The 25,984-nt window shown below is 34.8% G+C and overlaps 1 protein-coding gene across 9 annotated transcripts in view; it reads right to left on the minus strand.

The window, feature by feature from the left end:
* Positions 1 to 25,984, minus strand: part of LOC150109879 (DNA-binding protein P3A2-like) — a 343,228-nt gene that overhangs the window by 207,077 nt on the left and 110,167 nt on the right. For 6 of the 9 annotated variants that reach the window (XM_090397115.1, XM_090397155.1, XM_090397148.1 and 3 more), the window contains 3 exons: positions 19,133 to 19,303; positions 11,317 to 11,513; positions 1,499 to 1,613 (listed from right to left, as the gene is read on the minus strand). In XM_090397115.1, the coding sequence (XP_090253241.1) occupies positions 1,499 to 1,613; positions 11,317 to 11,482 (281 nt within the window). In that variant the 5' untranslated portion in view covers positions 11,483 to 11,513; positions 19,133 to 19,303. The remainder of the gene's footprint in view (positions 1 to 1,498; positions 1,614 to 11,316; positions 11,514 to 19,132; positions 19,304 to 25,984) is intronic. The other 3 variants (XM_090397108.1, XM_090397133.1, XM_090397141.1) reach the window with 1 other exon arrangement.

A 25,984-nucleotide genomic window follows, 5' to 3' on the forward strand; every position in this document is an offset into this window, starting at 1 on the left:
TTTACAAATGACAGTTTATAGTTATCTCTACAGGAATAAAACCAATACTATAGGCTCTATAGTATATAGTAGAACCAAGTGAAAAAACATTCAGCAAGTTTACAAAATGGTAGTTTATAGTTATCTGTCTACAGGAATAAAACCAATACAGGAAGATATATCTATGCCACAACATCATCATCATCCTTTTCAAAAATTTAACTCTACATACACATACTTTCTATTTCACTATACATTAAGAACTGTAGCACATATGGGCTCTTTCTATAGCACACACACACACAATGCTATAACAAATTACAAAGTCCTGGTGAAGCCTTACAGGCAGAATGCTATGGTGAAAGAAATTTACAAAAGCAAACTATCCACGATAACAAACCACGGTTTGGTAAACTTGCAAATTTACCATAGTGAGAATTGGTATTAAACAGACATTTCTCAAATCTCATCTCACTATTTATTACCTTACATCAAACCAAGCCTTTCTATTCCTCATGTTAAGTGTTTATCAGAAACTATCCAAGATTCTGCATAAAGTATTACATTTAGATCTCATTTTAACCTGTTTGAAAATAGCTAATTTTATGCTCTCTTTCTGAAAGATCAACTTTTTTTTCTTTATCCAAACCAAAAATATTTTGGATTACCAGTGATCTTTCACATCATGGAAAACTGATATGTCTGCAAAGGTACATTCACGGAAATTGATTAAATCAGTTTCCATGAATTGAAAAGACATCACGGTTCTGGAATAGATATCCACAGGGTTATCTACCTGGATATTGAACAAATGGGGATGGTCTCTGACAAATTTGAGATTTAGCCATCCAAATTGTATTCTTATTGGCTTAAACCATTCTATTCTATTATTCTATTCCATTATTATTATTATTATTTGATAACTCCAGGGAGTCCAAGGACTCATCGAGGGACTGTCTAATAATGAGACTGTTTTTTTGATATAGTCTCCTATACACAAACATACTACTAAAAGAGACCCTTCAGTTTTAAGAATCTGATTTACCAGACAATATTGTTAGCCTATTTAAATTCATCATCTATGCAGCCTATTTTACATAGCATAATAAGTTGTTCAAACAAATAGAAGGAACAGCATTGGGCAGTTCTATTTCACCAGCCTTAGCTGGTTATTTTAAGGAGCATCTAGAAAAAGAATTCCTTGCCGCTACATTTCCACAGGCTCATATATGGTTATGTTTTATTAATAAAATGTTTGCAGTCTGATCCCACTATGAGTCAGAATTATTTCAGTTCCAGAAGAAAAACTTTTATTTGTGTTTTACTACTCAACAATTTTTAGAGTACATATTTTACAGTATTTTATTGAATGACATGAAAAGATTTCTGATATTCCACAATCACCTCCAATACAAGACATGAGCATTTATTGCATCTACAGATTATTAATAATTTTGTTATCAGATCCCAAGAATTAAATGTCTAAAAATAAAAGCTTTATTAATTAAGCACATTTTACCTAAGTAACCTAGTTTGCTGCCTTTTCCTAATTGACGGATTTGTCTCAAATGAATGCGGCCGTTTTCTTTTCTTTCCTGTTGCAATAGCAGCGGCAGCAGCAACTCCCACTGGACCTATAAAAACAAACAAAATAGTATAACATAACATTAATAATTTCAGTAAGTAATTTGCAGTGAAAGAGTAATAACTAAGGTTTTGACTCTAAATTTCAGTTGCTCCATAACTCCAATAATTGTCAAAATAAATTGCAAAAACTTTTTATCAATTAAAGAGTGATGATTTTGACACATTAATCACTAGTGCTTGAGAGAATATTCAAAACTGTTTTTGAAAAAAACTAAAAATACTTAAAATAAATAAAATATTATATACAGTTATTAGCAAACAAACTACTAAAAACAGTCCTAACCAATGCTTCAGGATTTTTTTAAGTAAATTTTCTCTGGTCCCTGTGAGTTCAACTATAGTAATAGTCAATTTTAGATGACTATCACTACAATGAACTCAAAGGGACTATATTAACTGTTTTTTTCAGTTATCTGTGTATTCACTTTGTTTCTAAATACAGTGTCACAAATCTGAATGTAGGCATTAAAAGAATTTTGAAAAATGTAAGGAAATGAGTTTTGAGAGTTAATAAACTTGCTTGCAACTATGTCTGTAGTATTGAATGTGATTGTCCAGCCAAATTGAAAATTTTATGAAGAGTCTAGAGAGCAATATGCAATCTAGCATGAGCATGATTATGGTGTAAGGTTATGACTGATGATTTCAGAATGTCTTTACATTTTGCAGGGCTCCTTTACCCCCCTAAAGTCATACACTACTTATTTGTGGTGAAAGGCCAACCTGCCAAAATAATGTTTTCACTTCTGTAAAAGATAAATGGGAGATAATTTGTGCTCCAGTTCTTGGGTTGATATATAAGGGGGACTGGAAAGTAATCAATTATTTTTAATAGTTCATTTTTAGCCGATTTTTTTTTTTAAATAACACATAAATTGTTAAATTTGATTTTTATTTAAATATTAGAATTACTTTTTTATTTAAAAATTTTTTTTTTAATTTCAGATTATTTTTTTAATATGGCGGACTTTAAAGTTGAAGAGCAGCATTACGTCATTGTATGCTGTTTTTGTTTCACCAAGGAAAGAATGCTACCGAGGCTACCAAAATCATTTGCTCAACTTATGGAGATGTATTGAAGGTTAACAAATGTCAGCGATGGTTTAGGAGATTTGCAGAAAAAAATTTTGATCTCTCTGATCGTCCTCGATCTGGAAGACCTCTTACTCTAGATGACAATGCTCTTAAGACTCATTGAATCAGATCTAAAAATCTAAAACAAACCATACAAGAATTAGCAGAGAAACTTAATTCATCATGGTCAACTGTCCAAGAGCACTTACATAAGAGTGGCAAGGTTCTTAAACAGGGTGTATGGGTACCGCATGAACTGTCAGACAACAATAAAGCACAGAGATGGATGATTTGCAATTCACTCTTGACCAGACAACAAAATAAGACCCCTTTTTGGAACGAGTCGTAACTGGTGATGAAAAATGGGTGCTGTATAAGAATATTAAATGCAAAAAACAGTGGCTTTCTCCAAATCAAACTCCAATTCCAACACCTAAAGATGAACTTCATCCACAAAAGGTTCTGTTGTGCGTTTGGTGGGATATTCATGGAATTATTCATTACAAACTCATGGAACAAGGTAAGACTATTACAGCAGCCATCTACTGTGAACAATTAGAGTGACTACATCAAGCATTGTTAATCAAACATCCTGTGCTTGTCAATCGAAAACGGCTAATTTTGCAGCAAGATAATGCAAAACTACATTCTGCAAGAATGACTCAAGAAAAAATTAGGCAGTTAGGATGGGAACTTCTACCACATCCTCCATATTCGCCGGCTATTGCCCCTAGTGACTATCACTTATTCAGGTCCTTAGAACACAGCATAAGAAATAAAACCTTCCATTCGCAAGATGATGTACAAAGGAGTTTGATATCATTTTTTGCCTCAAAAGAAAAACCTTTTTTCATAAAAGGAATTCTAAACTTAGTAGATCATCAGAATAAGGTTATAATTAATGATGGCGATTATATAATTGAATAATGTTAATTTTTTTCTTTAATAAAATTTATATTAAAAATGTAGTTCAAAAAATTGATTACTTTCCGGTCCCCCTTACACACACACACACACACACACACACACACACACACACACACACACACACACACACACACGTTAACTTATCTAGTGACTGAACTCCGAGATTATAAGGAAACAGGTAAATTTAATATATCCACACAACTAGTTTTGTCGGGATGCTGACTGTCAGGTGTGATAACATAAAATTAAATAAAAGACCATAAAAATATTGCACTTCTACAACAACAGAGCATTAAAAGAACTGTAGTTATGTTTGAAATGGAGTCCAAGCTACAGTTCTAGTGTTATGCACATGCAAGTGTATGACTTCTTGTGTTTGCCAATACTGAATAGCAGAGCCATGAGAGTCTGGCAAAACTGTAACTGAGGTTGCTGTTCATGTGGGAGGAGTCTAGGATTATCTCTTTTGATTCAAGGATACGACATTCTAGTTCATCGTAACATTTGTGTATGTTGGATGTTAAATTCCAGTCTATTTGATGTTGGAGGCCTTCATCATTGATCTGAGAACAAGATATGGCGGAGAGGATGCTGGCTCAGGTTCTGTTATATGAGATGTCTCTGGTGTTCTTCGAGATAGAGAAAGATAGACTTCTCAGTTTTGCCATACCATGGCTTCCCACAATCACACTCTATTCTGTAGAATACCTGGAAACTGAAGATGGTGATGCTTTTCTTTGGGATAGCTTAGGATTGACCGGAGTTTTGGTAAAGTGGAGAAGCACATTTTGATATTGAACTCTTTAAAATTCTTGCCAGTTTAGGGGAGAGGGAACTGATGTAAGGTAAGGAGATGTAGGCTCTTGGGGTTAGTAGAAACCTCATTAGTACATTGCTGATGGTGGCATAGTAGTTTGCTAAAACTTTTTGAAGAGTAACCATTATTTATGAAAGTCCTTTTAAGATGTTTCAGTTAATTTTGGAGCTCTTCTTCTTCGTCTAATATGGAACTGGCATGATGGACAAGAGTGGATATGACGCCAAATTTCTGTGGTGGATGGTGATGAGAGGACGCATGTAGGTACCTATCTGTATGTGTATATTTTCTGAAGATTGAGATTTTTAAAGTATCAGTCATCCTGGTAAGTTTGATATCTAGAAAGGCCAGAGAACCATTTACTTCAAGATCGGCAGTAAACTTGATTTTGGGATGAAAGTTATTTAAATGATTTAGAAAAACTTGAAGGTTGTCTGTGCTGTGCTCCCATATCAGGAAAACATCGTCTATATACTGAGCCAAAATTTAGGTTTAAATGTAACAGAAGAAATAGCTTTTACTTCGAAATCATCCAGAAACATGTTTGCTAGTACCAGAGACAGTGGACTACCCATGGCTAATTCAAATATCATGGCAAGCTGCAACATAGTATCACTCTTTACTAATGTACACACCCAAGATGTTCTTACTCGTCTTAGAAACAAGATTTCAAAAAAGACATTCTCTTTACTTTCACATTATATTAATTCAGGCTACTTCAGGTTTAAGGACAAGATTTACAAACAAAATAGTGGATTAGCTATGGATAGCCCACTGTCTCCGGTAGTTTCCATTTGCGAAAGATTCAATTATACCCAGACACTATACTAATTAGAACTTGCACATCTTAAAGGAAGCTCTGTCAGCAACACAGCAATTCTAATAAATCCATTCATCAACCTTTCTCTGATTTTCACCACTTGTAGCATCTATTGATCCCTCTGCACTAGAATTAAAACAGATTTTTTTATCATTAACATTATTCGAAAACTAACAACTGAATAATTTCGCTCACATTAAAACTGGCTACTTTGCCAAAAATTAAAATAAGCACAAAAATATATAAACACGGATCACATCATCGAAATGCTGGAAAATCATTACAAAACAAGATAAATTGATTCATCCTAAACACAAATATGGAGTCACGTGCAATGCATTAGATGTCAGGCAAACACTGGAGGCGATTGTTAGCAAAACTGAAATTAAAGATGTTGAAGGATTTAATGACACATTTCCAGATGTTATTTAATATAAGACTGTGATTTCTGTTCAAAGACCATGTGAATATAGTACACAATAGGTATAGTATTCAACACTAAATACAAGGCTAATCTCAAATGGCAGGCAAAATCAAGTAGAGTGATGTGGGCAATTATCAGAATGGGGAACTTGACAAGACAACTATTTCTGCTTTTGGTCCCACAGAAGGTTCTACTAAGGTAGAAGTTGAAGGAGTTTTTTGAAGCTTTAGAGAAAGCAACTGACACAATGAAAAATGAAAAGTTGGTCCTTGTTGGGGATCTAAATACAGAATAGGAAATGATTGTCAGACATACAAAAATATTCAGAAATACATTACAGTCATACCCCAAAGTTACGTGGTAGGTGGGACCAATAAAAAGCGCGCAAGTCGAATTCACGTAACTCGGGGTATAATTTTGCATGTAATTTATATATACAAACATACAAAATATTAGTTAATTGGGACCAAAGGTTTACAAAAACACCTATATTTTTTAAGAAATATAATCATAATTGTAGTTTTTCGTACATAAAAAAAAGAAAGTTATTTCAATGTTGATGATTTCATAAAATCTAATAGATTCATCTCATGGCATAATGTCTTTTTCTTGTCATGCAAAATTTCTTCATAGCAAGTTAATGATTTTTTTATTCCTTGCCTTATAGCTACAATTCGTTCCACGTTAGAATCTATGTCCTCCAAAATCTGTAAACCTTTCTTTTATGATTGTTCTCACTGTAGATTGAACTTCTTTGCTAGCTCACAAATTTTCATTCTGCCTTCAAAATCCTTAATAATGTTCAGTTTTGTTTCCAAAGTCAATGTTTTTCTTTTCTTGCTAGCTGTAGAAGAATCAGACTTGCTTCTTTTGGACGACATTATTATTTTTTATGTTCTTGATAAAATTTTTATCAAGAACATAACATTAAACAATCGCAAGGTTTGTAGACTATAAAAATAGTGCATTAATGGAAATTGCACAAAACACGTCAGTGCTTGTTCACAGCACGTGTGACACTGGCGAATGCGGCCAGCGCCGGAAAGATACCATTAATGGTGAGGCATGAAGAGGGAGGGAATATGTTCATATAAGAAACCGCATAACTCCGGATTCGCGTAAGTCATGGTATGACTGTATTTTGATTGTCAGACATACATACATTAGTTTTTAAAAAACTAATAATAATGGCAAATACCTGTTGGATTTCTGCTCACGACATGGACTAGTTATTACTAACACAATGTTCCAACATAAAAATGTGCACAAATTCTCATGGAGAGAAGAGGCAAGTAATAAGAAAAGTCTCATTGAATATGTTATTGTTGATAGTGATATTTCTCACTGGTGCAGGACTAGAGCGTACACAGGATTTCAAATTGGAAGTGATCACAGCATGTGTGACAAATTCTCATGGAGAGAAGAGGCAAGTAATAAGAAAAGTCTCATTGACTATGTTTTTGTTGATAGTGATATTTCTCACAGGTGCAGGACACTAGAGTGTACACAGGATTTCAAATTGGAAGTGATCACCATTTAGTCTTCAGCAGGATAAAATCGATTTTCATATTGAAAAGAAAAACATGCAAGAAACTTTTAAAACAAATAAAAGTTGAGCAGCTCTCAGATCTGATTGATGAACTGTAGATTAAAATATACAAACATTATTCAAGAAAAAAGGAAAGAGTTTGAGAATAGGAACCAAATCTTGGAGATTCAGTGGCAAGTCCTAAAGAAAACACTGGTTGATTCAGCCAAAGAGGCATGAGTGCAAAGATAGAAAAATCAGAACTGCATAGTGGACACAGGAAGTTGAAGAGGCAGTGAAGGAAAGGAAGAAAGCATATCAAAAGTTCTTGGCAAATACACCAGCTTATGCTCTTAGAGAATACAGAGATAAATGTAAGAAAGCGAAACACTGTGTAAAACTAGCTAAACAAAAGTCATGGGAAGATTTTGGCAAGAACATAGAAAATAAATATCAAGAAGGTGGTAAGATATTCTGGAGGTTGTGGAAGAAGCTTAGAAATGGAGGAAAGAGTGCTATAAAAGGAGTTAGAGATGATAAAGGTGACATGAAAACAGGAGAAAAAGATAGCCTTCAAGTATGGAGTAATTACTTTGAAAAATTGCTAAATGAAACAAGTGGTTAAAAACACTCAATAGGCATACAGTAAGGAATAGATATCCATACTTGAAGTAGAAAAAGCCAAAGGCTCAGAAGTATAAAAGTCTCTTACAGTGGCTGCACTGCATAGTTCAGAAGACCTGGACAGAGGGACGAATTCCAGATGGTTGAAGTAGAGCTCTCATATATAAAAAGGGAAATAAAAATAATGTGAGAATTACAGAGGTATTTCTCTACTGAGTGTTCCTGGTAAGATTTATGTAAGTATACTTAAGAAACAGTTGAGAAGGATTGTGGAAGAGAAGCTTGATGAAGAACAAGCTGGATTCAGGCCAAATAGAAGCTATCAGGATCAGATCTTCACTTCATGACAAATAGTTGAGAAATCATGGGAATATAACAAAGATCTGTATTTAAGTTTTGTAGATTTGGAAAGGGCATATGAGAAGGTGCCAAGAGAGAAGCTACTCAAAAATGCTACAGTTATATTGGGTCAATGGGACATTATATCAAAACAAATGCTTAGTCTTTATTTCAGTTGTAAGTTAGCAGTTAGAATTGAAGGAAGTACAGGAAGATGGTTTAATGTTAAATCTGGTGTGAGACAAGGATGTACATTATTCCCTCTGTTATTCATTATCTATATGTATCATATTATGAAGGAAAGTGGTATTAAACATGATATCAAAATTGGAGCTATTAATGTCAGCTCTTTGCTTTATGCAGATGATGTTATACTTCTAAATAAATCTGCTACAAGTCTGCAAGATTCCCTGACTAAATTGAATGAATAACTGTTGTAATAGATATGGTATGAAGGTTAGCAATAACAAGACAAAGACAATGAAAATAGGCAGAAGCACTAAAAATATCAACTGCATTGTGAATGGAGAACCTATAGAACAAGTAAATTTCAGCTACTTAGGCACGATTTTTAGTGAAGATAGTAAATTAAATATGGACATAGACAACAGAATCAACAAAGTTGGTATGGTAGGAAGTCAAATGAATAAATTTATATGGAATAAGAGACAAATTAGTCAAAACACTAATTTAGTGTTTTGACTAATTTCTTTTTTGACTAATTTGACAATTTTGCCATTGTACCTCAACAAGTACCACCACTAGACCTAATGTTCAACATTGAATGTGGTATTCATAACTTAGCTCCTGAAATAGCTAACAACATTAGTCTTGATGTTGCCAGTTCACTTTCTAGATCTTTGCCTTCCAAAAGAAATCTATCTTCCTATCAGCTCTATATTCTCAATAAACTACATAAAGATAACAATATAGTCATCACTAGGTCTGAAAAGTGAAGTACTACCATTATACTTAATGCCAGTAAATATAATAAGAAAATGGATATCATTCTTAGAGGCCATTCCACCTACTCACCTTGACATTATGATCCCACTATATCACAAATCAAGAAACTAAAAAGCCTACTCAAAAAAGCTTCTTCCTGGTCTACTGACATCACACAAAAAACCTTCAATTGTCACCCCCCCCAACCCCTGGATATAAGGCTTACCTAAAATTCATAAACCCAATTCCCACTCCCCCTTAATACCCATAGTAGGTACCACTGGTCCTCCCTGCTATAAATCATCCAAATAGCCAGCAAACTCTCTTGCTCCCTTTACTGGTCATTCCACATCATACATAAAGAAAACTCTTCCTATTTGAAAAGTTCCATTGAAAATATAATAGTTAACGATACTGATATCCTAGTGAGCTTTGACATCACATCATTGTTCATTAACATTCTCTTAAATGACACCTTATTGCTTTAAAAAAAATTTCTTCTTGATATCATTGACTGCTTTTTCCTTTGCTATCCATTCTGGTTATTTCTCTTGGAAGAACAACATTTAAAAACAGACAGAGGATACCTCTATGATGTCTTCCCTCTTACTCTACCTTGCCAAACTGTTATAAAAGATTTTGAAAAACAAGTTCTTGACTCAGCCACTCACAAACCTTCTATCTGGTTAAGATATGTAGATTATATGTTTTCTATTTAGTCTCATGGCCCAGACACATTAGATACTTTTCTCTGTCATCTCAATAGTCTTCACCCTAGAATCCAATTTACAATGGAAAAGAAAAATAATAATAGTCTGGCCTTTCTAGACACCTTGGTCACCCACCTACCTAATAGTAACCATTATATTTTCAGTATATAGGAAACTCACTCACATAGGCAGATACATTCATAAATTTTCCCATCACTCTCCCCTCTCAATAACATGATGTCATAAAACTACTAACCCATAGAGCCCATAACCATTGTTCAAACAAGATCACTCTTGCAGCAGAACTCAATCATATATACCACACTTTTTATCTAATGGTTACGGTTCCCATAGCATCAAAAAATCAATCCTTTCCATGATCTTCTATTCTATTTAGAAAGATTTTAGTAAAGCTATCACCTTCCCCTACGTCTAAAGCACATCAGAAAAAATATCTATATACTATATCTATAGCATATAATATTAAAGAAATATAATCTTTGCACCACTTAAAGCTATCTACTCTTATCTGCTCCACTAAAAACTCCAGGTGTGTGTGTGGGGGGGGGGAGTCTTATTCCTGTAAGTTGGCCTACCATGGACAGACAGGAAGATCAAGCTACCAAGTTTAGATTATGCAGTAGTTTTTTTTTTCCTGGATCTTTATCAATTCTACAATATGAAATTTCTATATATAATGTACATAGTTTTTCTTCTTCCTGATGCATTTTTATTCTCTGAAGGGAATACCTCTTTGAGGAAAAAGGCTTTGGAGAAAGACATTTTCTCTTTCTTTTTTTGATTCTTTCTTTTCTCTTCCTTTTTTCTCAATCCTTCCCCAAATCTGCAACCTACTTTTCAGAAAGATTTTAGTAATGCTATCATCATCCCCTATGTCTGAGGTACATCATAAAAAATATCCAGAAAGAAATACAATCTTTTGCACCACTTTCAAGCCCCACTTAAAACCCAGTCACAGACTCCACTAAGGATCTCCCTCTTCTCAGTTCCAGGTGTATATAGAGTTTCTTGATTCTGCAAGTTGGCCTACTATGGACAAACAGAAAGATCAGCTGCCACCTGAATGGAAGAACACATAAAAAATACATCTGCAGACATGTATTTTTTATACATAGCAAATACTAATACTTTGAGATCCCTGTTTAGATCCTAGGCTGCTGACAGCACCCCCACCTAGTTAGGACTCTAGAAGTGCATATCATGTAATGGTACTATATGTGAAATGATATTCAATTTGTTATATGCCAAAACTGTAATACATTATTAAATAAATAAATTAATTAAATAATATATATTTATCTTCATCCAAGCATATATTTTGACTGTATCATCAATTATGACTTAGAAAAGTGAGGTCATAACTATATGTTTCCCTGTAAAATCGAGTATGCATAGTAAAAAATGACTGAAAGTTCTATGCATATTATTTATAAAGTATGCTTTTTCTTCTTATTTACTTACCTGCAGCAGCAAGTTGAGCTGTGACATCATCTCCTACACCGGTAGTACTAAGAAGATCAGAATCATCAAAGGGTGCACTTTCAGGAGAGGAAGGCTCACTAATATCATCTCCTGTGATAATTGAGTGATTTACTGTAGAATTCATAGTGGACTGTTTACAAAACATTAAAAACAAACTGCTTCAACCAAAAGCCATTCTGAAATGAAATAGCAATGGAAAAAATATTAGATAAAAATTCTATTGTTAGCTAATATATATATTTTTCATTTTGAATTTTAAGTGCAAAAAAAAAAAAATTATATATAGGGATGCTTAAGGGTCAAAGCTGTACAAATGGGAGAAAATCTCCACATAACATTTTAAGGAATGCAGAGAACCGACTGGGGTCTAACCTAATGTCCAATCCTCACCTTCTAGTGGTGTACCTATTAAGTAACTACCTAGATACTAAACAAAAGAGGATGCTGCCAATTTGGGATTTAGCCCAGTTAAACAAGGTCCCCATTATTTTCATCAAGGAAATAAGGCAAACATCGCAAAGTCAGTTACTGGAATAAATCTTGGAACACATCCCAACTCAACATCAGCAGAGTTCAAGACTGGAACTATCAACATAGAAGCATAAATGGAAAAGAAATGGAACTAGAAGAAGAAGAATTGGATGAGTACCAGATTGACATAATAGCCATGACAGAAACAAAGAAGACATGAGATATTTCTAAGTAACAAATACGAAATGTTATATTCACGCAATAAAAATCACATAAAAGAAGGAGAACTTATAGTATTCAACACTAAATACTATCAAAATACATGGAAACTACGTGATATTGGCAGGCAATATCAAGTAGTTTCCATAACTATAGAATCACACATATGCCACAGTGAATAACTTTCTTTTTATTATGTAAATATTTCGTCTTATGTATCATAAGACAACATTAGTACAATTATCGAACAGCAATAGGAATTGAATAAAAAAAATCAGTAGTGCACATGCTTAAATTGGAATCCCTCTACATATACAGTCATGTATTCATGGATTAAATCTAATGGGATAAAATTAAATCAGAAATCAGCTAACGCCTTTTTAATTCCCGTATACGGGAGTAGGCGAGGCCATTTAGTCCTATCTAACTTTTGGAGACTGAGTGGGCAGTTCAATCTCCACTGGTACCCAATCAGAGATAGATGGCCCAAGGCTATCACTAATTAAGCGGTATGCAGTGAAGAGAGACGGCTCAAAAATGTGCCGCCATCTCGTGGTCCCTAACCCTAACACAATATATTTAATGTCTGAAAAATAATGTGGGTTCTACGGTCGATTTTCTTGAGTTTACAGGACGAAAAATCCGAGTTTCTGGGAAGAAAAACCTGCTTGCCCGTGCCAGAAATCGACTAACTCGGGAACCGGTCAAAAAAAGGCTTAGAAAAATTTCCTCTAGTCGTCGACTAGACTCGAAACCAAGTCTTCCTTCGTGCGGCCAAGCGCGGCGGTGTGCAAACGCCACATCCGCTGAGCTACACAGGCTCATGGGGTAAAATTAAAACTAATTTAATTAAATTAAAATATATTAAAAGTAAATTAAAACCTATAATATTCAACACTAAATACAAGAATAATCTTGAATGGCAAGCATATCAAGTAGAGTTTCCATAACTATAGAATCATACATGTGCCACCGTTTTCGAACAACAATAGGAATCAAATTTTAAAAAAAGCAGTAGCGTGCATGCTTAAATTGGAATCCCTCTACATATACAGTCATGTGTTCATGGATTAAACTTAACGGACTGAAATTAAAACTAATTAAATTAAATTAAAATATAATAGATAAATTTATTTCATATAATTGAAGACAGGATAATTGTACTGACGATGTCTTATGATACATAATATTTACATATGTAAATATTATGATACTAAATATTTATATAATAAAAGAGTTATTAACTGTGGCATACATGTGATTCTATAGTTATGGATACCCCAGGTTTCACTACATAAGTAAATCAAGTAGAGTGATGTGGACAAATATCACAATAGGGAAAATGGACAATGAGACATATTTGTGCATATGATCCATAGAAGTTTCTACTAAAGAAGAAATGGAGGAACTTTTCAAGGCATTAGAGAAGGCAGCTGACATAATGAAAAAGAAAAAGTTGGTCCTTGTTGGAGATTGGACAGCTGAGTAGGAAATGATTACCAGACATATACAAATGTTTTGGGAAAATTGGGAGAAAAGAGCAAAGCCAATAATAATTTCATACGAAAAATATGATATGGAGGAATAACATGTGCATGATGTCTGTTATGATAATTATAAGCAGCAGACCAGAAGAGTTACAAGTATTGTAAAGAAAGCTAAGTCTGAGTATGAAAAGAAATGGCTCTGTGAGTAAAGATGACCCAAAAGAATTCTAATGCTCTGCTGCAAGTAAAAGAAAGAATAACTCTACTAAATCCTGCTTGGGGTTGACCAAGTGGTTAACGTATCTGCTCTCTACTCAAGAGGCTGCTGGTTTGAATCCCACGTGGGCATGGATGTTTGTGATTGTACCGGCCTGGTTGGCCAAGTGATTAGCGTATCTCCAGTCAAAAGGCTGCGGGTTCAAATCCCACTGTGGGTATGGATGTTTATGATTATCTGTGAAAATAATCATAAACATCCATACCCACAGTGGGTTGGTGGTAGATGGCATTGGTGTAATTGTTGCGGTTCGTTGTAGTTGGGAAACTGAGTGGTTGAGACAGAGTTGTTGAGTAGGTGCCCTCCCTCGATGAGTCTTGGACTGCCTGGAGGTGTCATATAATAATAATAATAAATGCAAATGATACATGAGTTACTGATGCTGAAGAGATTGTGCAACCAATGAGTAGCCATTTTGCTAAAAGCTATCAACCTGGTATATGCAACATTGAACTCACCACTACCTTTCTTTTAGGCCACTACCACTACCTCTTCATCACTGTATGAAGAAATTCTTGTGTATGAGTAGGGAGTACTAGAGCTGTTGCACAAACTGAATAAAAATTCTGAAATAGGAACTGGTGAGATATCAGCAGGCATACTAAAAGAGTGTTTAGCTGAACTGGCTATTCCTTTGACCGGTCTATACAATTTTAGTCTCGGAACAGATAAAATGCCATACCAGTTCTTTCAAAGGAGTTGAAAGAATGTATGGTAATCCCATCGCAGAAGGGTGCTGGTGCAAAGACCAATGTATCCACCTATTTTTCTTGCATCTTCTTTCCATGTTAATTTGTGTACAGTTTTATGTTGAATATTTTGGAAAAGTTGGTTAGGACTCTAATTCAGAAATTGGTTGACAGAAAATGTCTACTTTGCAATGAGCAACATGGGTTTGCTAAGGGAAGGTCATGTTTTTGCAACTTGCTTACATTCTATAATAATGTTATCACTGAGATCATGACGTGTCTGGATTTTGCTAAGGTTTTTTATAGAAATAGCATGGAAGGGTTGCATAAATCAGAGAATATAGGATTGGATTATAAACTATTGGCATGGATATGAGAAGGGCTGACTGACATATCAAAATGTTGTATATGGGGGTGCAAATCTGCAAGATTCAAGGTAAACAGTAGTGTGACTCAAGGATCAGTCCTTGGTTTATTGTTATTCAATTTGAACATTAATGACATTGGGAAGGATTTGACATGCAATATACATCTATTTGCTGATGATGCAAAGATAGGTAGGGTAATCCAGAGTGCTTCTGGCATGAAGTACTAGCAGAATGATTTGAATAGGCTGGAATTGTGGGCATTCGAAAATGGTTATCAGTTCAATGTTAATAAATGTAAGGACATGCATTTTGGAGTGATTAGATATTAGATTAGATAATCTCACCAATATAATGTCATATTATATTGGTGAGATTATGCTAGAACAAACACATCACAAAGATTGTAAATACAAATCAGAGAATAATTGCAATGTTGTAACAAACCTTGATATTTAAAGATAAGGAAGTGTCATTTTGTCTCTTTGCAAGGCCTTGATAAAACCTGACTTAGACTATTGTGCACGGGTTTGTTCTACTGGTTTCCATTGTGATTCTGATATGAGAGAGAGAGAGCAAAGAAGTCTTAAAATGCCAGGATTGAGATATACTGATTATGAAAACAGAATGAGAATTTTTAGGCTGCGGACACTAGTAAACAAGAAAGCTGTGATATGATTAAGATTTATAAACTTCTGAAAGATTTATACAGAATTTCAGTAAAGATGGAATTTTTCATTTTATTGAGGATGGGGAAAGAACATGAGGGCATCCTTAAAAGTTGAGAATGAATGATGTCAAGAAGGATAATGAGGGTTAGATTTTTCTTTCATAGAGTGGTGCACGATTGGAATGGACTGTGATTAGATGTTGCGTGTGCAAGTACAGTGAATGAATACAAGAACAGGTGTGACAGCTGGTGCAGGTAGTACGTGGCCTCCCTCAAATGAGTCCCTGACTCCCTGGAAGTCTCCCTCTTAATAATAATAATAATAATAATAATGAAAGTGCTAGCTGGATTTCTGCTCTATTTTCTTTAGGGTTTGCCACTGAATCTTCAAGGTTTGGTTCTGGTTCAAACTCTTTCATTTTTCTTGAATGAAGTTCGTGTATTTGAGCTAAGAGTTCATTCTGAAAGCTGCTCAACTCTGATTCATTTTAAAATTATCTTACATACTCTTCTATTCAGCATGAAATTTAATTTTATCCTGCTCAAAACTAAAGGGTGATCGCTTCTTATTTCAAATCTACTGTATACTCTTGTGTCCTGAACCAATGGAGAACCATCGCTATCAACTATAACATAATTAACGAGACGCTTCTTATTTCTTGCACCTTCTTTCCATGTTAATTTGTGTATGGTTTTATGTTGGAACATAGATGTGCAATAAGAAGTGATCACCCTTTAGTTTTGAGCAAGATAAAATTAAATTTCATACTGAAAAGAAGTGTGTAAGATAACTTTAAAATGAATCAGAGTTGAGCAGCTTTCAGAAATGAACTCTCAACTCAAATACACAAACTTCATTCAAGAAAAAAATGAAAGTGTGAAAACCAGAACCAAACCTCGGAGATTCAGTGGCAAACCCTAAAGAAAAGATTAACTGATTCAGCTAAAGAGGCATGTGAAGAGGATGTCAGTAAGTATAGAAACATCAAAACTCCATGGTGGACTCAGCAAGTTAAAGAAGTGGTGAAGGAAAAGAAGAAAGCATATTGAAAGTTTCTGGCAAGTAAGTCAGCTAGTGCTCTTAGAGAATACAGAGAAAAGTGTAAGAAAGTGAAGCATGCGTGAAACTAGCTGAACAAAAGTCATCGGAAGATTTGGTAAGAACATAGACAATAAATATCAGGAAGATGGCAAAATATTCTTGAGGTTATTGAAAATGGTTAGAATGGAGGAGAGAATTCTGTAAAAAGGAATCAAAGTTAAAAACTTTGATTCCTTTACTGCATTCAAAGGCATGAAAAACTGAAGATAAAGAAACTCTAAATGTCTCTGCAGTAATTACTCTGAAAGACTGTTAAATTAAACAAGCAGTGTTGGCACCGCAACAAAATCAATAGGAATGTATATCCATACTTAAGTAGAAAAAAATTTTATCAGAAATACTCAAATATGGATGTATAAAAGTTTTAATGGTATCTACATTGCATAATGCAGAGAGCCTGTAAGAAGATCAAATTTCAGATGATGGGAGTAGAGCTCTCATAGTACCCATCTCATAGTACCCATAAAAGGGGAAAACTGAAAACTGAATTACAGAGGTATTTCTCTACTGAGTGTTTCTGGTAAGATTTATGCAAGTATACTTGAGAAACAGCAAAAAAAATTGTGAAAAGGAAACTTGGTGAAGAACAAGGTGGATTCACACAAAAAAAGAGAGGGAGGTTATTGGAAGTTTTTCCGCTTAGTTATACTATAAATTAAAGATGCCAAAAAATTATATTGTTGGTTTAACCACCTCACCGGCCGTTATGGATCAAATACGCATCCTCATATATTTCAATGTAATATCAATGGTATTATAATTTTAATATGCACTTTGCATCAATGATAACTTTGACGTCTATAGACATCTTGGCTGGTAGCGTGGTTAAACTACCAACAACTATTTCTAATACAAAGTATTTTCATAAGGTGTGACACTGTTTGGCTACTCATATATGAAAATATGACTTCTGCATTACTTCAGCTTGGTATCACCTTTGGGTCTAGCTCCCACTGATCAGACCTCAATAAAGGTCAAAACCGGTCTGGGTAGTGACTCTTCCCATAATGCATAGCATTACACATGTCCGTAAGGATATGTGTGCTTTGCATTATGGAATACTAAGGCAAGTGATGTGAAGTCATTAACCTCTATATACGAGTTGCCCTGTCCTGAAAAGACTTCAGGTACAAACTTTGTTTGCTTACACTTGGATTAAGGATTAAATCAAGAATATAATCTCTTGGCATCTTTAATTTAAAAACAGAGGTTATCAAGATCAGATTTTCACTTTAAGACAAAGAGATGAGAAATCTTGGGAATATAACAAGGATTTGTATTTAAGTTTCAGAGATCTGGAAAATGCACATGACAAGATGCAAAGAAGAAAGCTCTTCAAAGCACTGCAGATATATGGTATAAGTGGCACATTATATTGAGCAATACATAGTCTCTACTTAAGTTGTAAGTCAGCAGTTAGAAATGATAGAGATACAGGAAGATAGTTTTGAAGTAAAATCAAGTATGTGAAAAATGTGCACATTATTTCCACTGTTATTCATTATCTAATAGACCACATTATCATGGAAAGTGGTATAAAATTGGATATCAAAATTGGCAATGTTAATCTCAGTTCTTTACTTTATGCAGATGATGTTATTCTTCTGAAAAAATCCAGTACATGTCTGCAAGATTCCCTGATTTAAACTGGATAACTATTGTAATAAATTTGGTATGAAAATTAGCAACAAAAAGAAAAAGGCAATGAAAATATATAGAAACATTGAAAACATCAACTGTATCCTGAACCTATAGAATAAGTAAAACATTTCAGTTAAATGGGCACAATTTTTAGTGAAGATGGCAAATTAAATACGGAAACAATATTAGCAAAGCTGGTATGGTAGGAAGTCAGCTGAATAAATTTATTTGGAATAAGAAAGGTATTAGTCAAAACACTAAATTACCTGTATGAGCTGTATACAAACCAATTTTAACTTATGAATCTGAGAGCTGAGTTAGAAATAAAACACTTGATCAAAGACTGGAGAGCAGATAGAGAATTCTGAGAAAGATTAATGGAGAAAACAGATGGCATCAATGACAGTATCATATTAAAAATGAGGATAAGCACTTGCCACTGTTAGCATTCAAGAATGTGTTAGAAGAGCTTATCTCAGCTGATATGGTCACTTAAGACAGAATGGGAGAGGAAAGATTGTCAAAACAAGTGTTCTTTGCCAGGCTTGTAGGAAAAAGACCCAGAAGAAGTCCAAGATCTAGGTGAACTGATAGTTAAAAGTGCCTCAGAAGACAGAAATATAAGACCTGATAATGTAATGATAAAGATCTGATAATAGGCCCCATCAAGTGTTGACAGATAACAGATTAATTTGGAAGGAAATTGTTGACCAGAAGTTAATAATGGTGTAACTTTTTCATGTAGTGCTATTATAATATTCTGTATATCCCCTGAGAGTACATGTCAGGAATTTGATGATGATGAAAAAAATTATGGAAAGCAACAAATAAATAAACAGCATTAGAGACTTCTGATGAACTTATCATAACACACCTTTTAGAGCAGTGCATTCTATACCAATTTGTTGGTGTCTTCTCAGCTGAGTGAATAATGTCACCATTTTGCAATGTTTGAATTTCACTGTGGTAATGATGTTTGTATTTGTCTGTACTGATACATGATTTGTACAGCCTGATTCAAGACCAATCCATGCTTAGTGAAGATCTGAAAGATAATAGTCAAAAGGTATTATGCTTTCAGGCTCTAGAGCAAGATTTTTTACTAGATATTTAACTCTTAGTCTATTCATATTCATATAAATAATTATCCATAAATTATTTATAATAATTTATTATAGAAAATCTGTTTAAAATTATCAACAAATAGGATTTCAAAACTGATTTCTCAAACTTATTTACCAACAGAACTTAGAGATGTCATCTCTAGAAAAAAAATATACTTGGAGGAAAAATTATGTAAAATCAGAATGAAACAATGTTACTTTTTATTATGATTCAGGCCCCCATGGAGTCACAAAACTCATCGTGGGAGGCCCATCAAAAATGTTCTGCTCGTTCCAAGAGGAAACCAGAAGGAAAATTGCGAATGATGTGAAAGAAGTACACAGGACAAAATATTTAGTGAGGTGGGATGTTTCTATGTTGGAGAAGTGTAGACAATTATTTAACTAGTACAAAGCACATAATCATTATGAGATTTTTAACTATGGTAACGCAGACTGGAAAAGGAATTTAAATTTCCTTATTATTAGTATCCCGTAATATGAAAATTTAATTTCTGGTATGCTTTATGAACAATTATAGTGATCTCAAGTAGCATAGATCATTAGTTTTTGAATTTGATCACAGCACTGTGAATAAGATGTCATCTCTAGAAATACTCAGAAAATTCTTGAAATAATTTCAAAAACAAAGGGAGAGTGGAAATATGGTGAGTATGATAACTGCACCCTGTAATCTCCTGGAGAGCATGATATCAGGTGGTGCATAGAGGAAAGCCTCTCAGAAATAAATGGTAGAAGGGAAATTAAGTACTTCCATGGACCAACAAGAAATAGCAACATCAGATCCATGGCAGGTGGCTGCAAACAGCATATGTTGATGTTAGTGGCAGCTGAACAAACCATTAAAATTGGTTAGATGAGTGCAAGAATAAAACATGAAAACTGAAATCTGATGCAAAATGAGAAAACAAAGGAAAAGTACATGCTGGATCAGATTTTACCTGGATAAACAAGGTTCACACAAGGTTGATATAGCCCAGCTAGTAACTGGGCTATATCAACAAGTCAACTGCTAAAAGAAGTGCAGAAAGAGTAAAATTTGTAAGAGGCATGTTACCAGTAGGAACATGGAATACCCATACTTGATGAGCCATTGGACATGCTTTGTAAGGAGATGGAGCAATATTGATACATCATCACTGGATTAGCTGAGATGTGATGGACAGAGCCCAGGGAGATGAAAGATGAAGGAATCATTTGATCTGGAAATTGTACAAAACATGAATCAGGAGTCAGATTTATTCTCAGTAAGAAGAAGTGAAGCATTATTAGGATAAAAACCAGAAAATGAAAGAATGATAATGGCAAGAAATGCAGCAAGACCATTTAACATCACAATGGTCTGGGTCAGTTCACACACTTCGGAAAGTACTGAAGAAGAATCGTCAACTTCTTACTTCTACAACTCAATGTCTTCCATATCACTGTCAAAATTTGTTGTGCTCACAATTTTAGATATGTGTCCTCTAAACTTTAGGTCTTTATCCACAATCACCCCATGATCTCTTATTTCCTCTTCCTCCTCCAATATATCTCTGCAAATGCATACTATATATCCCATCTCTATTTTCTGAATTTTAAAACCTTAGAGATAACCCCCACTGCCATGTCTATACACTCTCAGTCTATTCAAATCCACATGCAAAGCCAACATGTGATCTCCTCTTCACAGTTCTCAACTTTGCATCATCTGCAAACAACTGAATATCCCCATTTAAACTTAGCCCAATATCATTAACATACAAATTAAACAGCAATGGCCCTAAAACATACTAATTTTCCACTTCTGAAATATTACTCCTCCCATACACAACTTGCAGATACCTATCAGGTTGCCAATTTCCAATCCAATGCACTGGTCTATTATTATTATTATTATTATTATTATTATTATTATCTGAGACCTCCAGGGAGTCAAGGACTCATTGAGGGAGGCTGTAAATCACCCAAACCAGCTATCATACGTTCCCTTAAATTCATTCACACTAAATGCACTCATTACCCATAAGGGCAAATTATTCCACTCACTCGCTGCTCTCTCAGAGAAAAACAAAAACCCAGCTCTTATCCCTTTTTTAGACTGTGAACAAACTTAACTTCCATGGATGCCTCCCGTGTTCTCCCCCCACCTTCGATATAATGAAAAATTTCATCATTTGAAATGCTATAATACCCATTCAAAAGTTTATAGACCTCTATCACCCCTCTTTCTTCTGTGAACCAGTCTGCAATTCACATACTTGCAATCTGTCCTCATAATCTAAATCCCATAATCCAGATATAATCTTTGTAACTCTTCTTTGCACCCTTTTCATTGCTTCTTTATCCCCTTGGAACCTGGGAAACCAAATCTTCACACAATAATCCAGGCCAGGTGTGGTATTATCAAAGTCTTATCATTTTGCCTCTTTATCTTATAAAGAGGCAAAATGACCGCCTTACATGTCAAGGTTCACTTCAACATTGTAACCCAGAGGATAATTGCAATATTGAAGTGAACCTTGATTAAATTCTATCCAATAATATGCCACCACAATCCCTTGCCTCTTCAGTTTCTTATAGCATAACCCCACTAATATAATATGCCACTGGAAATCTCATCATGTAACAGAATTCTCACTAATAGAAAAAATAAAAATATATAAACACAAATGGATGGAACACGTTGAAAGAATGAAAACAGAAAGATTACCAAAACAAGTTTTAAATTACAAATTGTTAGGAAAAAGAAAACCAGGACATCCTCTAAAGAGATTCAACAACGACTTCTACGGCCAGAAGGCTGCTCTATGCCTAAATCATTGAAAAGCATGATGATGACACATACTACAGTAAAAATTAATTTATTACACAGATATTTCTGCACATGTATACAAATACAAAATCCCACATATGTGTGATTCTATTAATTTATATATATATATATATATATATATATAATTCATTTTTTAACTTGGGGATACTGTATATTAGGGTTACCAAGTAGTTTTATAACATTGGTTATTTAACTCCTAATCCCAAGTATGCAAACAATTAAGTTTGTGCCTGAAACACAGTTCAAGTCTGCAGATGGTACAACACCAGGGCAACTCATTGTAAAGGTGGGTAAAGCTCTGATCACTATTCTTAGTATTTTCCCATAATGTAAAGCACATCTCACTAAAAGCTACTAGCTACTCACTGAGGAGACCTCAAAAAAGGTTGAAACCGGTCTGGGTAGTGACCCCACCCATAATGCATTGCAATATACATCTTTCAGTGAGATGTGCTTTACATTATGGGAAAATACTAAGAATAGTGATCAGAGCTTTACCCACCTTTACAATGAGTTGCCCTGGAGTTGTCCTGATGTACCATCTTCAGACTTGAACTATGTTTCAGGCGCAAACTTAATTGTTTGAATACTTGGGATTAGGAGTTAAATAACCAATGTTATAAAACTACTTGGTAACCCTAATATATATATATATATATATATATATGTTAAAGATACCAAGCTATTTTAAACCTGGTTTTACTCCATTTCCCAAGTAAGCAAACAGACAAACAAGTCAAGTTTGCGCCTGCAAGTGTTGCAAGTCTAGCTGACCCTGCACGTAGTGCAAGACCAAGGCAACTCATGGTAAAAGTAGAATAAGCTCTGATCACTAATCTTAATATTTACCCTTAATGCAAAGCACATCTCCTGGAGGAGATGTATGATGCTTTGTATTAAAGGCAAGGGGCCACTACCCAGACCGGTTTCGACCTTTACTGAGGTCTCATCAGTGGGAGCCAGGCTAGAAATACCAAGATTTTAGTAATACAGAGCTTATAAATTGTGGGGTTTTTTTTGATAGTATGAATTCAAAACATTATAACAAAATTAAAATTAAGTTAATTTTAAACATATCATGATGTATTCAAACCCAATCCTCAGCACAAAAGCACTTCTTTAGGCACTAACACAATACACAATGAAACAATTTAAGCTGCAACAGAAAAACTTATGTATATGTGTAGAATTTTGATTAAATTCTACACATATTTACTACACAGAATTACAGCTGAAATTCTGATTCTTATCCTGACAGATACTTGGACACAATCTAGAATTCTATCCCATGTATCTGTCAGAGATAGAATCAACTTTAGCCATTGGGCTGAAGGTAATTTCATAATAATTTTGAGTAATTTAATGAAACTGCACTTGAGATTAGGGGTGTGCTTCATTGCTAATTGTGACTCCACAAATAGCCTTTCAGGTCTGTAATAAACCATATGTAGGATTGCTGTACTCTTCCATCTAATCCTGCATGAAAAGTTCCCAACACATACACAGTCTGTTAAGACCAACTTGACAAATTATGATAATGTATAAAACATGCATAAACACAACAGAACAAAGTTTTTATTCAAAGCAGAAATTAAATATTTCAGGCTGAAAATAACACTGTTAACTCATTCTTATATCATTAATATACACATTAAAAGCAGCAGTTCAAGTACAAAATCCTGAGAGTCGTTAAAGAGTATCTGCCATACTCCTTAATATCTGTCAGCTATCTTCTAATCTATGTCATCAACTTCATATCCATCCATAGCTGCTCCAATTTATGTAATAGATTTCAGTGTAGCACATCGCCAAAAATCTTTTCAAAATCCAGCAATATCACAGCATAGCCATTATTAAAAATAAATGGATGTTTATTATAAATAACATGAAATCTATTCTTCATAAAGTTGTGCAGTATCCCTCCTCCTCCACAAAAATCATATTAATACTGATCTGAATTCTGACCACCATTCTTGAAATACTGATAGCTGTAATTTGCTACAACTATATCAGAGGCTCCTTCTTGCAATGTGACTATTTTGTTATCCTTTCCACAATCTTGGACTTTTATCAGAGCTGAGACTTAAATTACTTTTTCAAAGTTTTGTTGGAAGCACTGCTAATTCCTTTATACATTCCCATCATATATAGGACTAGTATCTCATCTAATCCCATAGTAGTCCATTGCAAGATTCAGCAATGCCCTCAAATGTGAGAGACAATTAATCAGTTTTATGAGAGATTCTGTAGATCACTCAGAGTTTTTAGAGAGAGGTATCCCTGCACTTAAACATACCTCGATGGCTCTTCACATAATGCATAGCATTTCATTATACATATCCATAAGGATATGTGATTTGCATTATGGGATAATAAGGCATTTGATGTGAAGTCATTAGCCTCTATATACAAGTAACCCAGTCATGAAGTGACTTCATGCACAAACTATGTTTGCTTACACTTGGATAAAGGACAAAACCAAGAATACAATTTCTTGACATCTATAATTTAAAGCAATGGATAGGATTGAAAGTTTGAGAGCAGGTCATTTATATGCAAGAGGAAGAGCGTGAGTGAAAGAACAAAACCCTGGGGTACTTCTGTGTTGGTGGAGAAATCTGAGGAGAGTAAACCATCCACCATGACACGAAGTGAGCAACCAGTGAGAAAGTTGGCGATCCAGTTGGAGAATGAGGAAGGCAGATCATAGGGTGGTAGTTTGTTAAGTAGGCCACTGTGCCAAACCCAATCAAATGCCATTGATATATCAAAGGCAACCATATGAGTTTCTGCACATTTCTCCATGGCTTGCTTCCATAGGTGGGTGGTGAAAGCATGAAGATCAGTAGTAGATCAAGAGTGGTGGAATCCATACTGCTAGTCACTGATTAGTTGATATGTGACTAGGTGGTTCAAGAGTTGGCTGTTGATGATCTTCTCCATAATTTTTGAGCAAATAGAAGTGAGAACAATTGGACGGTAGTTTGTTGGTTGACTATTATTACCTTTCTTTGGGATGGGAAGAACGTGAACCTGTTTCCATGTTATAGGGTAGATGCTAGTTGAATAGGATAGATTGAAGATGCAATACATTCTCATGACTGAGAGCAGTGGGAATGGGGAGGAATTACTGATGGTGAGTGAGCAGGAAGTATATGAGGAATTGAGAAAACCTGATGTCAACAAGACCATGGAGTTTGATGGTATATCGCCGCATATCTTGAAGGAATGTTCCAGGGAGTTAACAACAGCTTTGACGTATGTTTTTAACATGAGTCTTAGATTAACCTAGGTCCCAAAGGAGTGGAAAGATGGCAAAATTGTTTTGATTCATAAAGGGGATGATAGGGGTGCTTAAGGGTCAAAGCTGTATAACTGAGAGGAGACCTCCACATAGCCTTTAAAGGAATGCGGAGAACCGACCAGGGCTTCTGACCTAATGTCCAATCCTCACCTTCTCGTGGTGCACCCTGTTGGGTATCTACTTTGATACTGAACGAACGAGGATGGGCTGGCAATTTGGGATTTAGCCGACCAAATTGTATTCTTATTGGTTAAACCAAAATAAAAAATGATGGTACGACATGACAAAATTTTATGCCGGCTGGGGGTCGCCCGGTTAAACAAGGCCCCCGTTGTTTTTGCCAGGGAACCAAGGCGAACAGCGAAAAGTCAGCTACTGGAACAAATCTGAAAACAAACCCCAACTCAACATCACCAGAGTTAAAGATCGGTACTATCAACGTAAGAAGCCTGAATGGCAAAGAAATAGCTAGCTGAGGAATTA

Source organism: Typopeltis vanoorti, chromosome 1, assembly GCF_054136105.1.
Source record: "Typopeltis vanoorti isolate ZY-2024b chromosome 1, IOZ_Tvanoo_1.0, whole genome shotgun sequence".
NCBI classification, from domain to species: Eukaryota; Metazoa; Arthropoda; class Arachnida; order Uropygi; family Thelyphonidae; genus Typopeltis; species Typopeltis vanoorti.